The sequence below is a fragment of the Thermobia domestica genome, chromosome 3 (assembly GCF_964235325.1).
Source record: "Thermobia domestica chromosome 3, izTheDome1.hap1.1, whole genome shotgun sequence".
Classification (NCBI taxonomy): Eukaryota; Metazoa; Arthropoda; class Insecta; order Zygentoma; family Lepismatidae; genus Thermobia; species Thermobia domestica.
Window position 1 is genome coordinate 351,157,668 of NC_137456.1, and position 20,235 is coordinate 351,177,902.

General features: G+C 34.8%; 1 protein-coding gene across 2 annotated transcripts in view; it reads left to right on the forward strand.

The window, feature by feature from the left end:
• MICU3 (Mitochondrial calcium uptake 3) overlaps positions 1 to 20,235 on the forward strand; it is a 330,518-nt gene that overhangs the window by 291,833 nt on the left and 18,450 nt on the right. For both annotated transcript variants that reach the window (XM_081752946.1, XM_081752947.1), the window contains one exon: positions 4,386 to 4,514. In XM_081752946.1, the coding sequence (XP_081609072.1) occupies positions 4,386 to 4,514 (129 nt within the window). The remainder of the gene's footprint in view (positions 1 to 4,385; positions 4,515 to 20,235) is intronic.

Sequence of the window (20,235 nt, forward strand, 5' to 3'; positions counted from 1 at the left end):
TTACTAAAAAAAGGATTGCTAACATAATTTAAAAATAAAATAAAAATTGTAAAAAAAAAAGGAAAAAAGAAATAGTTCATTAAACCTGTGGTTTCCGACCTGTTTGACTATCGATCCCTTACTGATCATCCATGGCATCGCAATATACTTGTGTGATTTTTTTTATTAATCTATATATAAATAAAAATGAAAGTGATTATGTTTGTGATCCCGACCGATCAGACCTCAGAATGTTTTTATCATTTCACTCTAACGGTACAACGTAGGGAAGAGGGAGAGGATTATATAAAACTTAACTCTTGAACCACGAGACCGATCTTGATCAAATTTGCTGAGGTTCGGGCCTGGGGGTGTTTTTTTTATAATTTCACTTTGAAGATACAAGTTAGTGATGGAGGAGGGGAAGATATTTAAAAATAACCGAAATTGACCGATGTTAGTGTCGAATGCATAGCTTTTCGGGGTCATTAAAATGAACAATGACACTTCCGATGCCGTTTAAATCCAAATTCAGCCCACAATAGTAATATTTAATTTTTACTGTCGTTTTTACCAAATACATGACGTAAGGAGTTTTTATTTCAAACCAGCAAAGCGGGTAATCAACACTAGTAATAATATAAATTATAACAATATAAGCCGATAGGTTTCTATAAAGTAGTGGAGATCCCTCGCGACTATGTAATTATCCCGGAGACTTTGGCGCAGAGGACACGGATTCGATTCCCGGCGGAAGGTCATGTAGTTCCCATCTCATTTTAAGTTGTAACTCTACGTCTCATATAGCCTCGTTGCTGAAAGAGATGCTAAACTCAAATGCAACCAATCAGTCTATAAAGTAGTCACTCTATGTAGCCTGTTGCTGTCGTTGGAAGCGTTGACTGATACAGAGTGTCTCAAAACTGATTTTAACTAATTATTAAATGCTTCAAATACTGCAAATTATGGATGCGTTAAAATATCAAATAAAACTTCCGACAAAGTGAATACTTTCAAATATCTAGCACCATTATTAACAGACCAAAACCATATTCAGGAAGAAATTAAATGTTGACTGAAAGCAGGGAATTCGTGTTATTATTCAGTTCAAAATATTTTATCGTCGCAAATTCTGTTTAGAAATTTAAAGCTTAAAATATATAAAACGATAATCATACCTGTTGTTCTGTATGGTTGCGAAACATGGCCGCTTACTCTGAGTAAAGAACGTAGACTGAAAGTATTTAAGAACAAGATTTTGAGACAAATATTCGGACCCAAGAGGAATGTGACTGGGGAATGGCGGAAACTTCACAACGAGCAACTACATAATTTATACGGTTTACCAAACATTGTTAATATCACCAAATCTAGGAAGCTCAGGTGGGCAGGTCATGTATCCAGAATGGAAGATAGCAGGAACGCTTTCGAAGTTTTAACTGGAAGACCAATCGGAAAACAACCATTAGGAAAACCTAGGCGCAAATTCGAGGACAATATTAAGATTGATCTCACAGAAATATGAATACAAAGTAGAAAGTGAATCCAGTTGGCTAAGGATAGAAGTCAGTGGAGGTATTGAACCTCCGGGTTTCATAGGCCATAGAGTTAGTTAGTTATTAAACGTTTCATGATTTTTAATTATAAAATTTCGCTACATACTCTATGGGACTACGCGACACATCTGTTGGGAACCGTACATTAAACGATAAAAAAAAATAAGACCTAGGGACAGAATTTACTAATTTACTTTATGGTAAACTCTTACAAAATGTGGTTTTGAGGACAGAAAGTAGTAATCCTTTATATATGCTGAAAAATGAAAGCTAGACAGGAGATTGTAAGACACTTAAGATAAATAAGACATGTAGCTTTCAAGCTTCAAATGACTTCTTCACGAAGAAAAAGGCGAGATTATACTAGAAGGAGAAGTCATGTCGTGGGGTGTCATTCTCATGACGCGACGAATATGGCTTGAAAGCTAAGGTATTTGACGATTGTATTCTGTAACATGAAAAGTGGTCTCAGTATGTGCGTTGATCCTAATGATAGCGCTTGTTATAAGGTCATCATGCTTCTTATAAACCACTGACAGGAATCTCCGTGTCGATTTTCACTGTGTTCTGCCTATTAATTTCAAAAATTACAAGGAAAAATCAGGGTCAGAGAGCAAGTGAAATGTTCTGTACTACGAAATGTAGAAGTAAGATTTTTTGTAGATTTCGTAGGTTTAGAGCGGAGAAATCGTCATATATAATGTTCTAAGGTTGTCACGATGTTTTTCATAACTATCAATATGATGTTCAAATACGATATAAATATGTTATAGTACTTGGTAGGTTTCCCAATCCTCTATTCTCCAATTTTGACTTTGATTTTGCTGCTTAGTTATTCTGAAAGAAAAATAATAATGACATGGGTTTCACTTAATTCCTAATATATTTTACTGAAATATAGGTTAAATGTTCGAGTTAGTATTTTTCTTGCTACTTCCGAAATATATCCATAATTTTTTCCATTTTCCACAATGGTATACAGTTCCCTATATCAAAAATGCAAGTTGTAAATTGATATTTATATGGTGCTACTGTCAGGCGTAACTGTACGAAAGGAGGCACGAAGATGTTTGTCATTGAATAAGATGAAGGAGTAGGTCACAACAACTCAGTTACTTCCATTATATTCTAGTGATTAGTTGCCTATCGGTAAGAAATCTGTCAGAAGTATTTCAACCCTTCCTAAGTTGCCCAATTCAGCAGTTGGTAACATGATTGTAAATTTGAAATATGACAGCACAATCGCAAAACCACTGTTATGCAGGTCCCCTTTAACCCTTTAATGGGCAAACATTGATAGCATTACCATTAAAATATTTAGTTTGCTTTCATGGTTGAACCATGTCTTCCTGATCATAATTTCGTAATTTTTCAAGTACTTTTGTACTTTGGTTACAAAATACATGGTGCTTATTTCAAAACAACATTGCCATAAAATAGGTCTTATGTGAAGCTACTGAGCAGCATTGCCTCGTTATGGTAAAATATCATAAGAATACTCTCAGAAATTACCAACAGTTTCGTTGAAATGTTTTCCTACAGAGCAAGAAACAACAAATAAAAAATAGAAAAAAATAACTTTCGCGGAACGTAGTAGATAAAGATTCTGCAACACTAAATTTGACTGTCCCCTGTTCACGAAGATTAGAAGTATCTAAAGAAGCGACCCGCAAATCATGTATATGAATATTATATGAAAACAATAATACCAATTAAATAATCACTGACGTTATAATTCGTGCGGATTACACAATAGAATGCAATGTTGCTTGAGAGCAACACTGCCCACTAAAGGGTTAATGATAGACTGGGATCATCATGGATTACAGGTGGTTGGTGGAAATCACCAAACGTCAAGGAAAGTAATGCCACTATCCAATTAACATCATGAGTGTGCGTTGTATATCGATTCAGATACTGTGATCGAAAAGTCGGTGCTGAAAAAGAACGTTAAATTTCATTCAGCCAAACCAAACATTTTCGTATGAACGCTAAACGCCGCCTGTGGTGGAGTGTCAAATCCATGGAAAAGGACATCTCCTAGCATGTGCAGTGAATTGTAGACGAGATGGTGTCACAATATAGGAGTGTTTTTTCATGTAATTGACATGTTGTTCTCGTAACACAGCACAGCACAACATAGCACAGAACAGAATAGAATGCAAGATTACTAATAAAACTCCAACAGACCAAAGCAGTATATATATTTTAAGCTTATATATTTGTGTTACAGTTTCGGCTGTGTAACACAAATATATAACTTCAAATATATATACTGCTTTTCTCAGTTGGAGTTTTATTAGTGATCTTGAATTTTCCAAAGCTACAATGAATAATTTACAAACAGAATACAGCACAGCATAACACAGAAGCCTAAAAGCGAAGGGATACAAGAACTTTTGTTTTATATCTATTTCATCCTACTTACGGTAGAAAATAAGTTCAGCGATGCTACCTACCATAAAGCAGGGTCTGTACTTGTGGCCCATAACATTCTAAAAATGGACTGGGCTTCCCAAATTTTTGACTTAAATTCCATTAGAATCTGTGGGAATAAAACGCCGTCTACGCTTCAGATTCACATTCCGAACAGGAAAAACGGCAGCTGTTCTTTCAGTGACTTTCCCACACCTAGGTAGTTTCTCCGCCAAAGTTTAGAGCTATCATCAAATCAGAGGGTAATCCCATCCTGCATTTATGTCAATTTGCAGGTGGCTCCCTCAGGAAACCATAATATAGTTTCCGGATGCTTTTGATCAGATAGTGTATTATTATAGTTGTTAAGTGATATATAGCTCATCAGTTGCATATTTTTACTATGCTATAAGATACATTTATGTGTTTTTATAGGTTTATGGAGAACTTGCAGACAGAAGTACTGGAACTGGAGTTCCATGAATTTTCCAAAGGACTTAACACCATCACAGAAGTGGACTTTGCCAAAATTCTTCTCCGGTATACATACCTTAACACTGATGAGTATGTATTGCAACCTCGCTTTTTTTCTGCTATTTTTATAGGTAATCGCAAACACAAAATACAAGCATATATTTTTTAATATTTCACAATGACTTCGTGCCTATTCAGATGTTAAAATTAAATGAAGTTTTAATTTAGCGTCTATCGTTTACGCATTTTAGATTTAAAAAAAGAAAACACGAAGGCAATTGTAGATTAATTACAGAGAGATATTTATGGAATGGAACTTGGTTAAAACAGAAGTATTTCAAAGAAAACAGGCATATCGTATAGGTCTATCACGAAACCCACAAGACCTGGGGTCAAACTTGGAACCATTCTGACTAAAATTAAGATCTTTATACCTGGCCCATATGGTTCCTCTACTTAAGAGTGTTCCTCCTCCCCTACCCCAGGACTTCGGTGCAAACCCTGTAAATTTACCAGTCTCCCACTCTCCCCAAAATTTATCATTCTGTAGTTTGATTGTACGATTTTGAATGGAAAATTATCCCCCCCCCCCCAAATACCCAAATATTTTCACAGGCGCCCTTAAACTCTCCTGTGGGCATACCTGCCTCTATTTAACAATCTATATAGGAAGGTAATAGTGAGTTTTTTCTGATTCCAAATATCAACAAACTAGTAGTATCTACTTACAGGAGTTATAGCACACATATTCATAAGAAAAGTGGCATATTTTGTGCCTCCATGTTTATTACTTTAATTGAATATTTCTTACCTCTTTGGAAGCGTAATCAGCACCATTATTATTACTGTGTCACCGAATCCTTACTTTTACTTCTTCTATTGTATTTTGTTTCCTTTTAGAGAACAACTAATGCAAAGTATTCCGTGACTTAACTTCGGTTTTTGATTACCTTTAATAATTGTCTCTGTATTTATAGTCAGTTCACTGTTTTTACAAAAATACTTAATAATTTATGCAGAATCCACAATATGTATTTAATATATTGCTGTGTGTGGTTGTCCCTCAATTTATATTTAGCTTATTCCGCTGGTAGATTTGACACTTCACAAACTTTGTAAATCTTAGGACTTACGTGGTTGAACATTTATTTTGCGCTATATAGTTTGCCGAGAAGATTTCTGTAATGTTTAATGCAAAACAAAAAATATAATAGGAGGTGTAAAAGTAATGATGATGATGTTGACAGAGGGAAAAGAAATCTGCAACTATGTTGAGTGCTCAATGAATTACGACCACCTACCTAATACTTTGTTGGTCCACTTTTTGCTTGGAGGGCTGCTTGGACATGGCGTAGCATGGATTCTACATATTGCTGATATGTTTTCCCAGGGATCTGACCCATATATTCGTGATGGCATCTCACAATGAGCCCACAGATGTCGATGCAGGAATCATGGCACGAAGAGCTTGTTCCACAGCATCCCATAAACGTTCCATAGAATTAAGATATGGTGTGTTAAGGGGTCAGTTGATATGCTTCAGCTCTGTGGAATGTTCCTCAAGTCAACCAAAGTACAGTCCTGACCCAGTGGCACCGTATATTTCGTCTAGGGAAATGCTATCTCTGTGTGGGTAAAAGTGTTGCATTATAAAATGTACGTGATCCCCTAACACTACAGATACATAACGGATGTTACACTGTGGTCCATGCATACTAACAGTTCCATTCCATGCCAGCGGAAGTATATCCAAACAATACAGTCTCCCCACCTGTCTGTACAGTACGCACCATTCGAGTAGTTGGCACCACACACGCACTTGTCCGTCCGTTCGAGAAGTGTAGCAAAACCATCATGTAGTGAATGGTGTGATTCATCGGACCAACAAACCTCTTTCCAGTCATTCGCAGTCCAATTAACGTGCTCCTGGCGATGAGTCGTGAGGACTGGGTCGTCTACTGTGGAACTTCATGCGTGCTAGTGTACTCCGCACACTTTCATTGGATATAGTGTTATGCATCCACTATTGTATTTGTGACGTAATTTCTAGACACTGATGGTTCATATGGCTGTCACGATAGGGCGTGTCATTTTTTAGGGTGAAATATATTTTTTGCAATTTTTCATAATGAGGGGTCTTAAAAGTATGTTTTTAGGTATGAGAAATTCAAATCTGTACTTAGTTTTGTGATTAAAGAAATTCTAGCTAGGTAAATCAAGATTTGAATATAGCACAAGAGTAGTTTTCGGAATTTCATACTGAAATACTTTCGAAAATGCCATGCAATGCTATAAAATAAATTATTTTTCCGTGTGAAACATTTTATTAATCAAACATATTAATAAATCTAGAGGTACAGTAAGAAAGAGTATATAACCAATACTTGGAGAAAACACTCAAAATTTCTGCATACATAGACGTACCGGTACGTATTGAAATACTGTATTTAGACTTTATATTATTGCATTGCAGTTACTAAGAACAGAAAGCATTATTTTGATTACGTACTATTATACTTTATAATTGTTTTAGTAAAAACATGTAACATTCTCCATGTTTGAAGTTGTTAGCTTCTGTTACAAATCTTGAGAAACACATTTTTCATTGATTTTAAAAATACCTTACTCAACTACATTGACAAACTACTGATTTTCAATTATAATGAATTATTTTGTGACTGCTGCATCATACAGTTCATACACTTCTTACTTACTACTATATATATATATATATATATATATATATATATATATATATATATATATATATATATGCTACATTTGTGTTATATTTTGTGATAAAGCTCTCCTTGTTTTACTTAATACAAATGTATTCAAGAAACAGCAATAAGCAAGCAATACTATTAACGCACAAGTTCCATTATGTCCTGTTTTGAGTCATTTTCGGACATCTGTGGACTTGCTTCCAGACCTATCATGTACCCCTCACGTTTCTCATGCATATAGACTTTTTGCTGCTACCTATGTAACTTGCTTCACACACCTTTCTATAGATTGAGCGTGATATGGCCACTGTGGTATTTTCTTCGGAACATCTACAAATTTCTTTACTACTACTACTGTTGAAAGTTTGCATGTCAAGGGAGGTTCATAAACACCTTTAGACCAGTCGATCATCTCTAGCACCTACGAGGCATGGGGGCGATAGCAGTTGTTTTCCTCGGACGTACAGCGATTTCCTTGTACTGCCTCACTTCTCAAGCTAAGTATCTTTTGAATTACAGCATCCACAACAATTTTCTTCTGCATATTAAATCACTCCAGTTGAAACAAGATGTGGCGTGGCCCTTTTTCCCAGCAATGCTTGACTTTGATGTATTTCACTATCCGCCTAAAATTTATTAGATATTTGACTTTAAGTTCATGTTTGAAAACCCACAAACGACGCAATCTTTGCTGTAGTCTACTATCTTGAATGACTGACTGGACCAATTTCAAGAAGCGTCAGATCCCATGGAGCTTTTCCAGTGAGAATGGCCTGTGTAATCTGATATCCGTATGCTTGATCTGTAGATAAATCTTTTACGATATTTTCACTCAGCGCAATAAGAGGCTCTCCAATTGGGAGTTTTTGCTATGAAGGATCGATTTCAAGTCCAGTAACTGCGTCTAGCATACCTTCAATAGTACCTTTCCACTGATTGCTAGTCAAAATTATGCCATCCAGTGTTGTGATTAAGTGTCGCAAAGGTAACCCGCTGGTGTGAAGAGCACACACTAACCAATTTAGCTTACGACCGAGTTTGACTTCTAATCAATGCATAGTACGACCTTCCCAACCAGTGTTGACGTTGGTAGAATCTTCTCCAATTGCTTGTAAGATTTTATCAATCTCCTAAAATCTTCAAGATTATCAGCAAAAATTTCAGCTTACTTTTTATTGTCACAATCTTTCTGAGGAGTGAAATGATAAAGATAACGTCCACCTGGCTCGCTTTAAACAGAACAGGGTTGTTCTCATATAATCCCAGGGAACTGGTGATTCGAATTTTCTGCTACCAACATAACGTTCGTAATATCTTCAAGGCTGTCAAAGAAGATGCAGTCGATTATACCTTGCTGACAGAACTCATCAAATTCTTGGTCCACGGATTTCATTTTTTTTTTCTTGTGCTCTCTTCACTTTATTGTGATCAATCACAAGCCTTTGGTCTTTGTCGGTCATCAAGCCAACATCCATAAGGACGGCAGTAGATATGGCAGCTGTGGCACTCAAACCAACACCATACCAAATGCTCTGCATGACAACATAGCTTAATGAGGGGAAGTTCAGTGGGTAACAATTCTCTGCTGGTTCCAATCAAATTACTCCTATGTGTAAATGTATTACGTTTTGTTTTTGCCTTAGAAGTCATTGCAAAGAAACATCAAGAAACCACGATGTTAATATAAAAACTAGTTGAAAAAGTGTACACACTCAAATTTGAAGCTCTTAATCTTATACCCTTGGAGTTATTATATAATAAATGTGAACATTTTAGCACCCGTTTAAAATTGAAAATGTATCTAATTTAATGATTGCAGAATATAAATTTGAAATAATATTAAAACTGTAATTCAGCAATGTGCAAATAGATAAGGCCAATCTTAACAAGCATGTATTTCTGCTCAATAAATGAAATACAACGCTGGCGCCATCTATGAACAAGAAAATTAAATTTGTAAAAAAAGATCAAAAATGACAAAACTTTGGACTCATATTTACCTAGCAAAACAACGTTATATCGAATTTGTAAATATATGCTTCGAAATACAATGTCAGGTCTCAACTTTTTAGCACCCCTCATTTTAGGATTTTGAAAATTGAAAAAATCGACACGCCCTACTGTCACGAGCAGTTTGACGCGACGTTCACCCCTCGGTATGACGTTCCGTACGCCCCTGCACTTTTGTATCTTAGCTACTGAACCCCATTTTCTAGCCACTCCTTGTACACCTGTACTACACTACAACGGGCACATCCGACAATTGTCACTGTCTGGCTTATTGATGTGCCTGTTGCTCCGACACCCACAACCATGCCCTTTTGGAAGGCGAATAAATCCTGCCAATCTTCCATTGTAACAGTGTACTGTCTGTCAACATGTAGCCTCGAGTGTGCTGTTTCCCGAGTGGTCATGTTATCAGCTTCGCTGCTGGTAGGTAACTTTTTAGTAGTAGTAATAGTAGTAGTAGTAGTAGTAGTAGTAATAGTATTATTATTATTATTATTATTATTATTATTATTATTAATAGTAGTAGTAGTAGTAGTAGTAGTAGTAGAAGAAGTAGTAATAGTAGTAATAGTAGTAGTAGTAGTCGTCGTCGTCGTCGTCGTCGTTGTTGTTGTTGTTCGTGAATTGTATTATCACAATCAGGATGTTTGTTTGTAGGGGAAGAGGGCCTCTTATGAGATGGCCATTTATAATTGAAACTCACTTGGGTTTAGACTCACTTTCTTCAAGCATGCTTGTTGCGCTCACTGGTCCCAATGAGGCTCACGCTTGCTTAGACTCACTCTCACTCGGACCCGAGCTCGCTATTATGAATCAGGCTTACGCTATCTCGGATTTGCTATCATCAGTGGAATCGCACTGGCGTTCACTAAGCTCATTGGGGCTCGCGCTTGCTCGGATTCAAGCTCTAGCTTGCTAGCTGCTTATAGCGTTCATGCTCACATGTAATGGGAGCCGGACTTGCGCCTTTGGACATCTGTAGACCTCACTTCCTTTGAATTTACCAAAATTAAACCTTTAAAGGGCCGGAGGACGCAACTGCTGCGTCAAGGTTTTAAATCTCAAAGCTCAGCCCCTAATTAAGCTAAAAAACATAATTTTGGTACCAATGTAATCATCCGCCAATGACAGAGGGGGAAAGAAAAGTTTGTTTTTTGTTTTTAACATCAGTTTTTTTTGGGGGGGCATTCCTTCCTTGGGGGTAAACTTGTAAAAATTGTATGTGAAGCAGTGAAGTAGTCCACTACACGATAGTGCCCTGTATGTGTACTTGTTACTTATGTGGGGAGGGAAGGAGGGTAAGGTGTCAATTTTTTTTGAGTCTCATTTTTTATGTAAATTTCATTTATTTTCAGGACGGTTTCATATAACACAAGATATATTTTCACTGAATTGGTCTAGAAGCATGCTTCTTGTTGCTGTACATGATCTGCACAGTAAATATGATATGCATATAACGTGGTACTAAGATGGGGGTGGGGGGTCGAATGTTAAATTCAATAAACTTTTCTTCTACGCATAATATTTTTTGAGAATATTTTATAAGATTTTCATTGTGAATTTTTATTTTGCTTTGAATTGCAGCAATGGGTGCTATTTTTTAATATTATTGTCATAAATGGGTTGCCTACATCAGTGGTGGATCCAGGATATGATCAAGGGAGGGGCTAAGCCATAGTTTGCCGTTTTATCCAGTGTAAAGCAGGATTGAAGTCCATTTTATCCAGTGTAAACCTGAGCGTCAAGGGAGGGCTATAGCCCCTTAGCCCCCCTTGGATCCGCCCTTGGCCTACATATTAGCATCATTTTGTCAAGGTAGGATAACTGCAAAGGTTGCCAGGGCCCCAAAAATTCTATTTTTTTTTTTTTCATATTCTTTAGGACTTTTGTTTGTTCTTCTTTTACGAATAGGCTGGGAATTGCACTAATGTTACCTCCTTGGTATCTGTGTTATATGAGCTTTCCAATGATGTTCCAGAGTCCCCAACGTGAGAATCTACAATTTTGTTCAAATCTCTGGCGAGCGCAGAAAGGTTAATTTAACAACCATAAACTGTACAAATTATCTCTTTAAATACGAAAGAGCTAGCGCCCACCGAGACCCTACCTCTGGTTACGGCAGGGGTGCCCACAAAGGGGGCTATGACGCAAACTGCGTCATTGAAGTATTTGGGGGGGGGTAAAAATCTATATAAATATGTTTGAGGGGGTGTAAAAATTAATCGAAAAGATTTTTTTTTCATGGAAGAACACCTACGGATAGACAATTGGGGAGTGCGACATGGACATAAGGGAGGCACCACTGGGTTACGCTATTGATTGTGAAGCTATAGAAACATTAATAAGTATATCGCAGGCTTCCCCGTGGCTAAATGCGAGATTCCAGGTTAAGCTGTAGATCCCTGTCGCATAAGGCCGTGGTACTCAGGAGATACACGAACTCCAAATTATCCAATCAGTGCATAGTAGACTATCCTGGCTGCTCAATCAACTCAAACACAGATATTGAAATAAGATAAGATTCATTCTTAATCCCATTCCATGTGCTTTGCAGTTGATCGTAAGGGTGCTTTGTTGTTCAAAAATATTAGCCATTTATCTGTGGTTAAAATGCCATGTATAGTTCGTTTCTTAAATCGAAGTGTAATTCGTATATAAGGAATGCTGCCTTCTGTGTGCAGTGACTCGTGCAATAAATAAGTCATCGTTCGAGGGATATTGCGGAAAGCACCTCCGATAACTAAGTGGCAGACCAGAACCCTCATCTCAAACAATTGACAGTCTTTTTTCAACAATGGCTACAGTTCCAAAGGATGTCCTTTAAGTTTGTGCTCCATTCCCTGTTCCCAGGACTAGCGTACTTGTTCTTTCATTGCTTGACATCTGTTCCATATTAGCCACAGTACTAGAAAGAAGGAACAGACACAGTAGGTGTTAAGACGTTGCAACCCCGCAAATGCAGTCAAAACAGGGATGGAGGGAGGAACGGAAGCTGTTGTAAAAATCAGCATGGAAACTTGAAAGAAATTTGCGGAACTGCACTTCTGTTGAGTAAATGCACTATACCCTTGTCCATAAACAATAGAAAATCAAGCAAATGTGCATCTTCTTTTGTTCTTTCAAGTCAAAGTACTGAATTGTTCTGTTTAATGACAGTGGGAATACCTTTATTTATTTTTAATATTATTATTTTAAAGCACATAGTACATATGAAAAGGATCGAAATCGTCAAAACACGCACATAAAAATAGAAAAATTTTCTCTTATTGCGTAAAATTAAAGTTGGATTTTCATTTATCATATTGATGTACTTGGAATATGTTAATGTTTATCTTTAGAATAAAAGTAAAATATGCTTGTATTTTGTAATTTAAGCAAGGACTCAATGCTAGAGACCAAAATGATTGAATTTCGTTCATTTCTTTTTTATTGGCTCGCTTCTCTCCAAGCAATGATATTTTCTATTCTATTGATTTAGAAAGGTGTTTGTCGTGATTGCTTGCTTCTTGCAAAGATGTATAATTGTTACATTACAATATCTTCTTTATAGGAAAATAAAAATATACGTCACAGGAACGTTTTCTTCGCACATTCATACACTATTCAATTTTCTCTTAACACTTTATAATATACTTATAACACCCTGTTCTTCATAATAATTTCAGCTTCACACTAAATTTTCGTCATAATGTGTGCACTAAATTAATAAATAAGGTGAAACTTTAAATAAATATTATGTAATATATAAATTTTAAGTAAGTAGTAAGATTTAAATAAATAAAACAATTAGTTAGGAACACATTTTTTTTTTTTTAAATGTAACTTTATGCGTCAACAACATACATTTTTGAGCCACTCTGTATATATAGTAGAAAGTAGAAACGTAGAAAGTAGAAACGCTTTCAAAGTCTTGACAGGAAAACCAATCGGAAAACGACCATTAGGAAGACCTAGGCGCAGATGGGACGACAATATTAAGATGTATCTCGCAGAGATTGGAATACAAAGTAGAAACTGGATGCAGTTAGCTAAGGATAGAAGTCAGTGGAGAGCTTTTGTGAACGCGGCATTGAACCTCCAGGTTCCATAGGCCATAGAGTTAGTTAGTTAGTTAGTTATATTAAAGTAATAAGTATATAAAAAAAGATGCAAGGACAATTAAAATATACAATTAGAAGAAACATACTGCAATGATTTCTTCCTTTTTTAAATTTTAACATAAATGGTATAATGTTAGGTACGACAATACTGGATATATTGCAAGGGTCACCATAAGACCTTCTTGCATGGAATTTTTAAGATTGATGTCACCATCATTCCTGATGATTAGATTAACCCTTTTTATGTGATACCGACATGATATATAGTTATAACTATTACTATATTTTCTAGAACGACCAAAATTTTCCGGAATCGGAAATTTCACTTTCCGGATTGCGGAAAGTAAAAATTCCGGAATTGGCCATCCCTAATATGTCCCCATCTTTAATATATATAAAATCTAAAACGTATGTTCCTCGTAGAAGTACCAAAATAACTATCATGCAGAGAAGTTAAATTAAAACATAAATAATTTTCATTTGTAATTTGGTTTTCAGTTTTTTGACAGTTTAATTTCTTTCTTATTAAATACCAATTTTGTATGCAAATAGTAAACACATATACACTGAACTCAAGTAATGTATTTTATATATGACTTGTACTTATACAAAGGAACTATTATCGGAAACCATTAAATGAGGTGATTACATTTACCATTTTTTTTTAAAAAAGACACAATTGACAAACATTCAGTAAAGTTTGGTTCAGATGATTTAGAAACATGGATTTGTTCACGTATAATCCTATGCACAAGATTCTAATCCCAGGTGAAGCAGGTTGGTCTCTTACACATGAGAAATAATAGTTATAGTTAATATGGAATATACTACTTACGTAAGATAATGTGTACCTCATTCTTGTCCAGCCATATCTTAATCACGTAGTCATGGAGGTCTGAGGCTGTGGTACGTCTGACATGTTTTCCATAATATGAATGAAAATATTGGATACTCTGTCTTCTGGAAAAAGAAGTAGTGCAGCAGCTTTCTTGACTCACTTCCTGACATTCTAGTCTTCTTTATGTGCAAAGAAGTTCTATTCCTTGAACGTTTCTGCTAATGCTCTGAGAATAGTGAAAGTGATATCCTTGGATTTTTGCATTTAGAAAAATTTTTGAAACGCAGTTGACAGTTACTTTTTTTTTTTTTTCAAAATCAATTGTCACCTATTATGAATTCCATTGCAGTTCCCTCTTACTAATTACTTCCAAAATTACGGAGGATATGTGATTGTAAGTTGTTTCTCACTTCGAAGAAAGAACACATTAAACTAGTGGAAAATATCTCTGTAAAATATTCATCACGAATTGGTATAACTGGGAAAATTAATAAAACAATTCTAAAAGTCTCATTCATAAAAAGGTCTTTGATCAGAACCAGGACTACCAAAATATATACTAATTAAAGTAAGCTTTAAAAATCAAATTTCGGTTAGTAAGAGAACTCGGTGTCGTTATTTTGATTGACATTTTCATAGCTATAAGTGAATTTTGAATAGGCAAACCTTGAAGCCCTGATCAAGAATATTGTCTAGACAAAGGTAAAGTCTATCAGTGATCTGTCCGAGAATGCATTAATGTAGCCTTCGTTTATTTAACACCTGACGTTCTGCAGAGTATATGGATGGAATGGAAAACCTACGAAGAAGCAATATACTGATTAAAAAAAAAATGTTTAAATTAAAATATCTCGAGTTAGGTTTGGCAGATGACTTCAGAACCCATATCCCACGCTGTCGTCTTAGAGCATGAGAGGCACGTTTTAACTTTTTTTTTTTTTAATATATATATAGAAGTGAAGTAAAAGAACCCTAATTTATTTTAAGATGCTTAGTTATAATTTTATTTACACCATGTACATAATGCAATTATTCACACAATATTAAAGTTACAAGTTACTAATATGATTGTCGCTAGGAAACCAACTACAATGACTTAAATTATTTTTTTTAGCTGGGTTTTTTACTAGAGGAGGTAGTTGAACTTACAGGTAAATGTGGATACCTTTTACCCAAAGTCCGTGATTTCTTCCTTTCCACATGGCTAACTCAAAATCACTCTTGACGACTCGGCTGCCTTCGTGATTTTCTCCTTCCTCCCTCTCTGTCTGCCTAAATCCCATTATATTCCCCAATTTTATCAGTCTTTTAAGTTCACATTAAAGACTTAATGTTTTTTGCAATTAAAAGGTCTCATTACCTTTTATATCAATTGTCCCTTAGGACAAGTCGTTATAACCAAAAAACATATTAATTGTTCCTCTCTTATTTTCTCATTAAATCTGCTTTCAACACAATACTGTATTGAAACCTCTTTTTGAAAGCTGCTCCTAGCCGTATCACCACGTTGACAATGATAATGTAATTCACAGGGAACGCTTATATTATTCAGTAAACCTAAATTTCTTAGATTTCTTCTTTCCCTTCTCTTTGTATGCTTTATGAAGGGACAGTAATGTCTCTCTGATTTTTGTTTTATAAAGTTGTGTTGTTACTTGATGACAATATTTTCAATTTTCACTTTGTCACTCACACGTCATAAAAACTTCTGTTGCTACGGTTGGAGATGGAAAAAAGAAAGAAAACAAACAACTGCCCAGTTGGAAAGAGGTACATATCACAAAATACCTAGCTAGCGTAGCGGTTAGTATTCCTGCTTCGCAGTCGAAAGATCTTGGGATCGTATCCTCACACATTTAACCAGTTTCTTTCTTTTTTTTAAATTACTGCAGGAAGAATCTGGTAGAACTTTTAATGAGGGCCGGTTCTAGACGTTTCTTAAGTGTAAGCAAACAATATTTTAGCACCTCCGCCTAAATGATAGTAAAAAAGTAGACAGTTGTAATGGACAAAAATTCTTAAATAATTGTTACAATTACAACTTTCTTCAGAATCCGTAGTCTCCCTGTGAATATTACAGTAACGAAAAATAGCGAAATTATAACTAATTGTAACTAATTGACTGTGGATGAATATTGAATAAAGTTCCAATTTTTATAATTAATATCACTTTGTTATTAAATATGCTCAAGACACAATTAAGATAGATATATATATACCTAAGATGTACTTTGATAAGTACAATTGAAACATAAAAGTCGAAGCAGAGTGAAACTCATGAGCTTCAAGTCTAACATTATCACAGGTTTGATTTTGACAAAGAGGCTTCATTAGAAGCACATTTACATAGTATTTTCTACTGTTACGATTATCATAATTAGCTTAATTTCTTGTTTTCTTTGTTACTGAAAAGTTCATATTATAAAGACACTTTTTTGGCTTTCAATTTGGCAAAATCTCTTATTATTGCATCCATATCCATTTAATTGAGTACATCATTTTCAGTGGCCATCAAAGCTAGTCCAGTTAATCGTTCTTGAGATATAGTTGATCTCAAATAATTCTTTATTAATTTTAGCTCAGAAAAACTCCGTTCACCACTGGCCACTGACATTGGGAGAGTGAGAAATATTCTTAAGCTTACAAAAATGTTTGAAAATGAATCCACAAAGCCTTTTTTTTTTATGATATAAGACAAAGCTTTGGCAGGAGAGGTACAGGAAGTCAATATAGATGCAAATATTTGGATTTTGTTCAAGAAATCATTTTCATCAATGACAAGTTAACTTTGGAAGATGTTTCTCCTGCCTCAATAGGTTCATTCTCACTTTCGTAAGAGTTTTTAATGTTCTTTAGACAGATTTGAGTTTCCTTTTCAACTCAGCACTGTCCTCCATTTTGTCTGCAAACTCTGTTACGTCTGTAATTACACTACTCATTCCATCAACAGACCTCATATCTTCAAGAAACCCTTGGGCACTTTTGATGAGATTCATTGAACTCTGTAAATCGGAGTTGACATTTTGTACCATTTTACTAACTGAAAAATGGACTAATAAACGGCCATATAATATCCATATTCCGTAATGAGACAACTACTTGTAAAATAATTTATGCTTGTAAGTAAAAATTTCATAAACTGAGCACAGGAGTAGCAAAATCTAACAGCAAGCGCCATCTTGCGTACTCATCTTAAAACTGATCAAGTTTTCCTCTTATATGTTACTTGTTTAGCTAACAGAATACATAAGTTCAGAAAATAGTATCTCATGTTGTAGCTGACGTATAACTCTATTTTATAGTGTAATACTTATAATATGTGCCATTTGTTTACACGTTGGTTAAGGCAATTAACTAATGCTTATACTGACTTCCGGGTGGTGATCCACCTTAACAAAGTGATCATTAAGCAATGGGCAGCGATTGTGAGTCAGTGATATTAGGAACTTGAGTTAAATTGTCCTTCAGAAATGATCAAAATTTCCATTTGTATTGCCCGTCTTTTCTTAGTATTCGCCCTTTCCCTGAACCAATGAACAACAACATCCTAGTCTCTTGAACTTCGATAATGTGCATTTCATTTACGCTGACCTTTCTCAACCCTTAGCTGTGTTCATTCAACCGAAGCACTATGGGTACACTGCTTATGACAGGGTGGAGCAGCTTTGAAGACATTTTTTTCTACTGTGATAATACCGCCCAATCAATAAGTAATACGTGCAGTTGATTTTCTTTTCTTTGTTGATTCATTTGCATTTCAAAGACATATTTCGCATTGATATCCTCTAGCAAGGTCGCGGAAGAGCTGTTGGGAATTCGTAAAATCTCCCGTTCCCCCTCTTTAAAAAATCTTTCCTAAATCTCCCTGCGACGCGGGAAATTTTTCTCAAACTTGTGAATGTGGTATTTACGTCAATTGATGTACAAGACCATTTCAATTGGAAAGAGGTATTTTACAGCCAACCACGCAAAGACTCGACTTAATTGTCCTTTTGATGTATTTTATCTGTATCTCAGTCTGTACAATATTTATTTGAAGCTATTTGGAAAATTTTTCATCGTAACATTTGCTCTAATAGATATTTATATTTAAAGCAACAACAGTAGCAAAAAAAAAAAAAAAAAAAAAAAATCCTTTTTAAGTTTCGCGCCCCTTTCACTTGACGCTTCCTGCGAACGCGTAGTTCGCAGGATTCAAGATCGGCTCTGCTTTTAATATACGTCCCAGCCAACTTCCCGATTTCCTTCTCAGGTTCCATAATCAGTTGTTTTCAGTGTAAAATGGTTTTATAGATTACAGATTAACTTATTATTATACATAAATGTTTATAATAGTTTTTCTTACAAATTAGAAATTCCCAATTTTATTATTGAAGTATAGAGGTATTTCATGCTCCAGTATTGAAGTATAGAGGTATTTCAGAGGTATTTCATGTGGTTGTACTTGTAAATAAGTAGTTGAAAGTATGGTACAGGTAATTGAATATATGAGCATTGACAATGGGAATTTTTTTAAAAAATAAATTTGGAACGTCAGTAGATGCTGCTACAGAGATCTTTTTTTTAAAAGTAAATCTCCTACATTTCCCTTCATTAATTCCCTTCACACACCCACCCACACCCACCCACACACACATATATATAAACATACACACAAAAGATACATAAAATAAGATGGTATCTATACACAGTATCATATTTAGGGGGCTATCACCACCCCCACCCCGAAATAAATAAATAAATAAATAAATAAATAAATAAATAAATATGTCATATGCACAACTTCATTAAAATTTGTCGGCACTCAAAAGGAAAAATATAAGTGCACATTCATGTGTTATACATAGCTCCCCCGAAACAAAATCCTAAATACGCCACTATCTATACCTAATAGTACATATCAACTAATTATATGATAAATAATATTTAAAATGATTCTGTGTTGTTAATGTAATAATAATAATAATAATAATAATAATAATAATAATAATAATAATAATAATAATAATAATAATAATAATAATAATCTTTAAATTTTGAAATGTCATAATGCAGCACTTTGTTCTGAGAAAATTCACATTGTGAACCGAAACATTTAGTAGTTCAAATATGGTTATATTAAATACGAAATCAGCATACAAAAATGCTTTATTCAAGAAATAAAGAAACAAAACCTACAACACTTGTTGTGTAACTGTCTTCTCTTTTTGTCCCATTACGTGTTATTCAACCTATTATTCCCTATTTCTGTATCCATGTATAATGTGTGTGTGTGTGCAGATTAAAATTAGTTATTGGTGTGTTGTCTAGTTGTGAAATACTGTTAGTCGTAAACAGAACACAAACATATTTACAAGACATTGGCTACAACAAAAACATATTTAATCATTTGAACGAAATTTAATTTCAAGTGTGTAAAGAAGATATTTAAAGAAATTAGTTACATTTATTACTAAAGTACTTAAAGGGTTTGAAACTTAAACTACTTTTGTATTATTGTTATTAGTATTATTTCTTGCATAATTCGTTAATTATTCTATTCTATTGTATTGTCATGATGTTAATTAAGTTTAGTAATTTGATTCGTACTTTCTTACAAGCTTTTGTATCTTCATATCTTTAAGCGTCTTTTACCGTAAAAATAGTTTTAAAATCAGAAGGCGATACTTGTTATTTAAAGGTAAAATAAACAGATATATATTTAATACATATTATTTTCTCCGCTGTGTAATGATCTCTTGCATGTACGCACGCGTCGTGGCTGGAAACTGGATGTTTGATGGCTTCTTACGTCGAAAGCTTGTCGTAGCATGAAATACTTCTTTATATGGTGCATGTTTACTGTTATAAATTACTGCCAAGTATTTTACTGTTAGTTTTAATCTAAGATTTTTCAGTAGAAAAGAAGCTGTAGATTCATTTACAGGATGAACTATGTTTCCAAAACTGTTTGAAAGATGGTTATGTAGAAGGTATTTTCATAACACTGTTAAGAACTTTTAGGAATTTACAAAGTGAAGTGAAAGCCAAGAGCAACAATGTAAGATTTGGAACTGAAGACCGAAAGTGTTGTAGACTCCCGAGTATCTCGCCTAATTTTCTTTTATCGCAATTGAATGAGAAAGGCAAGACGTTGC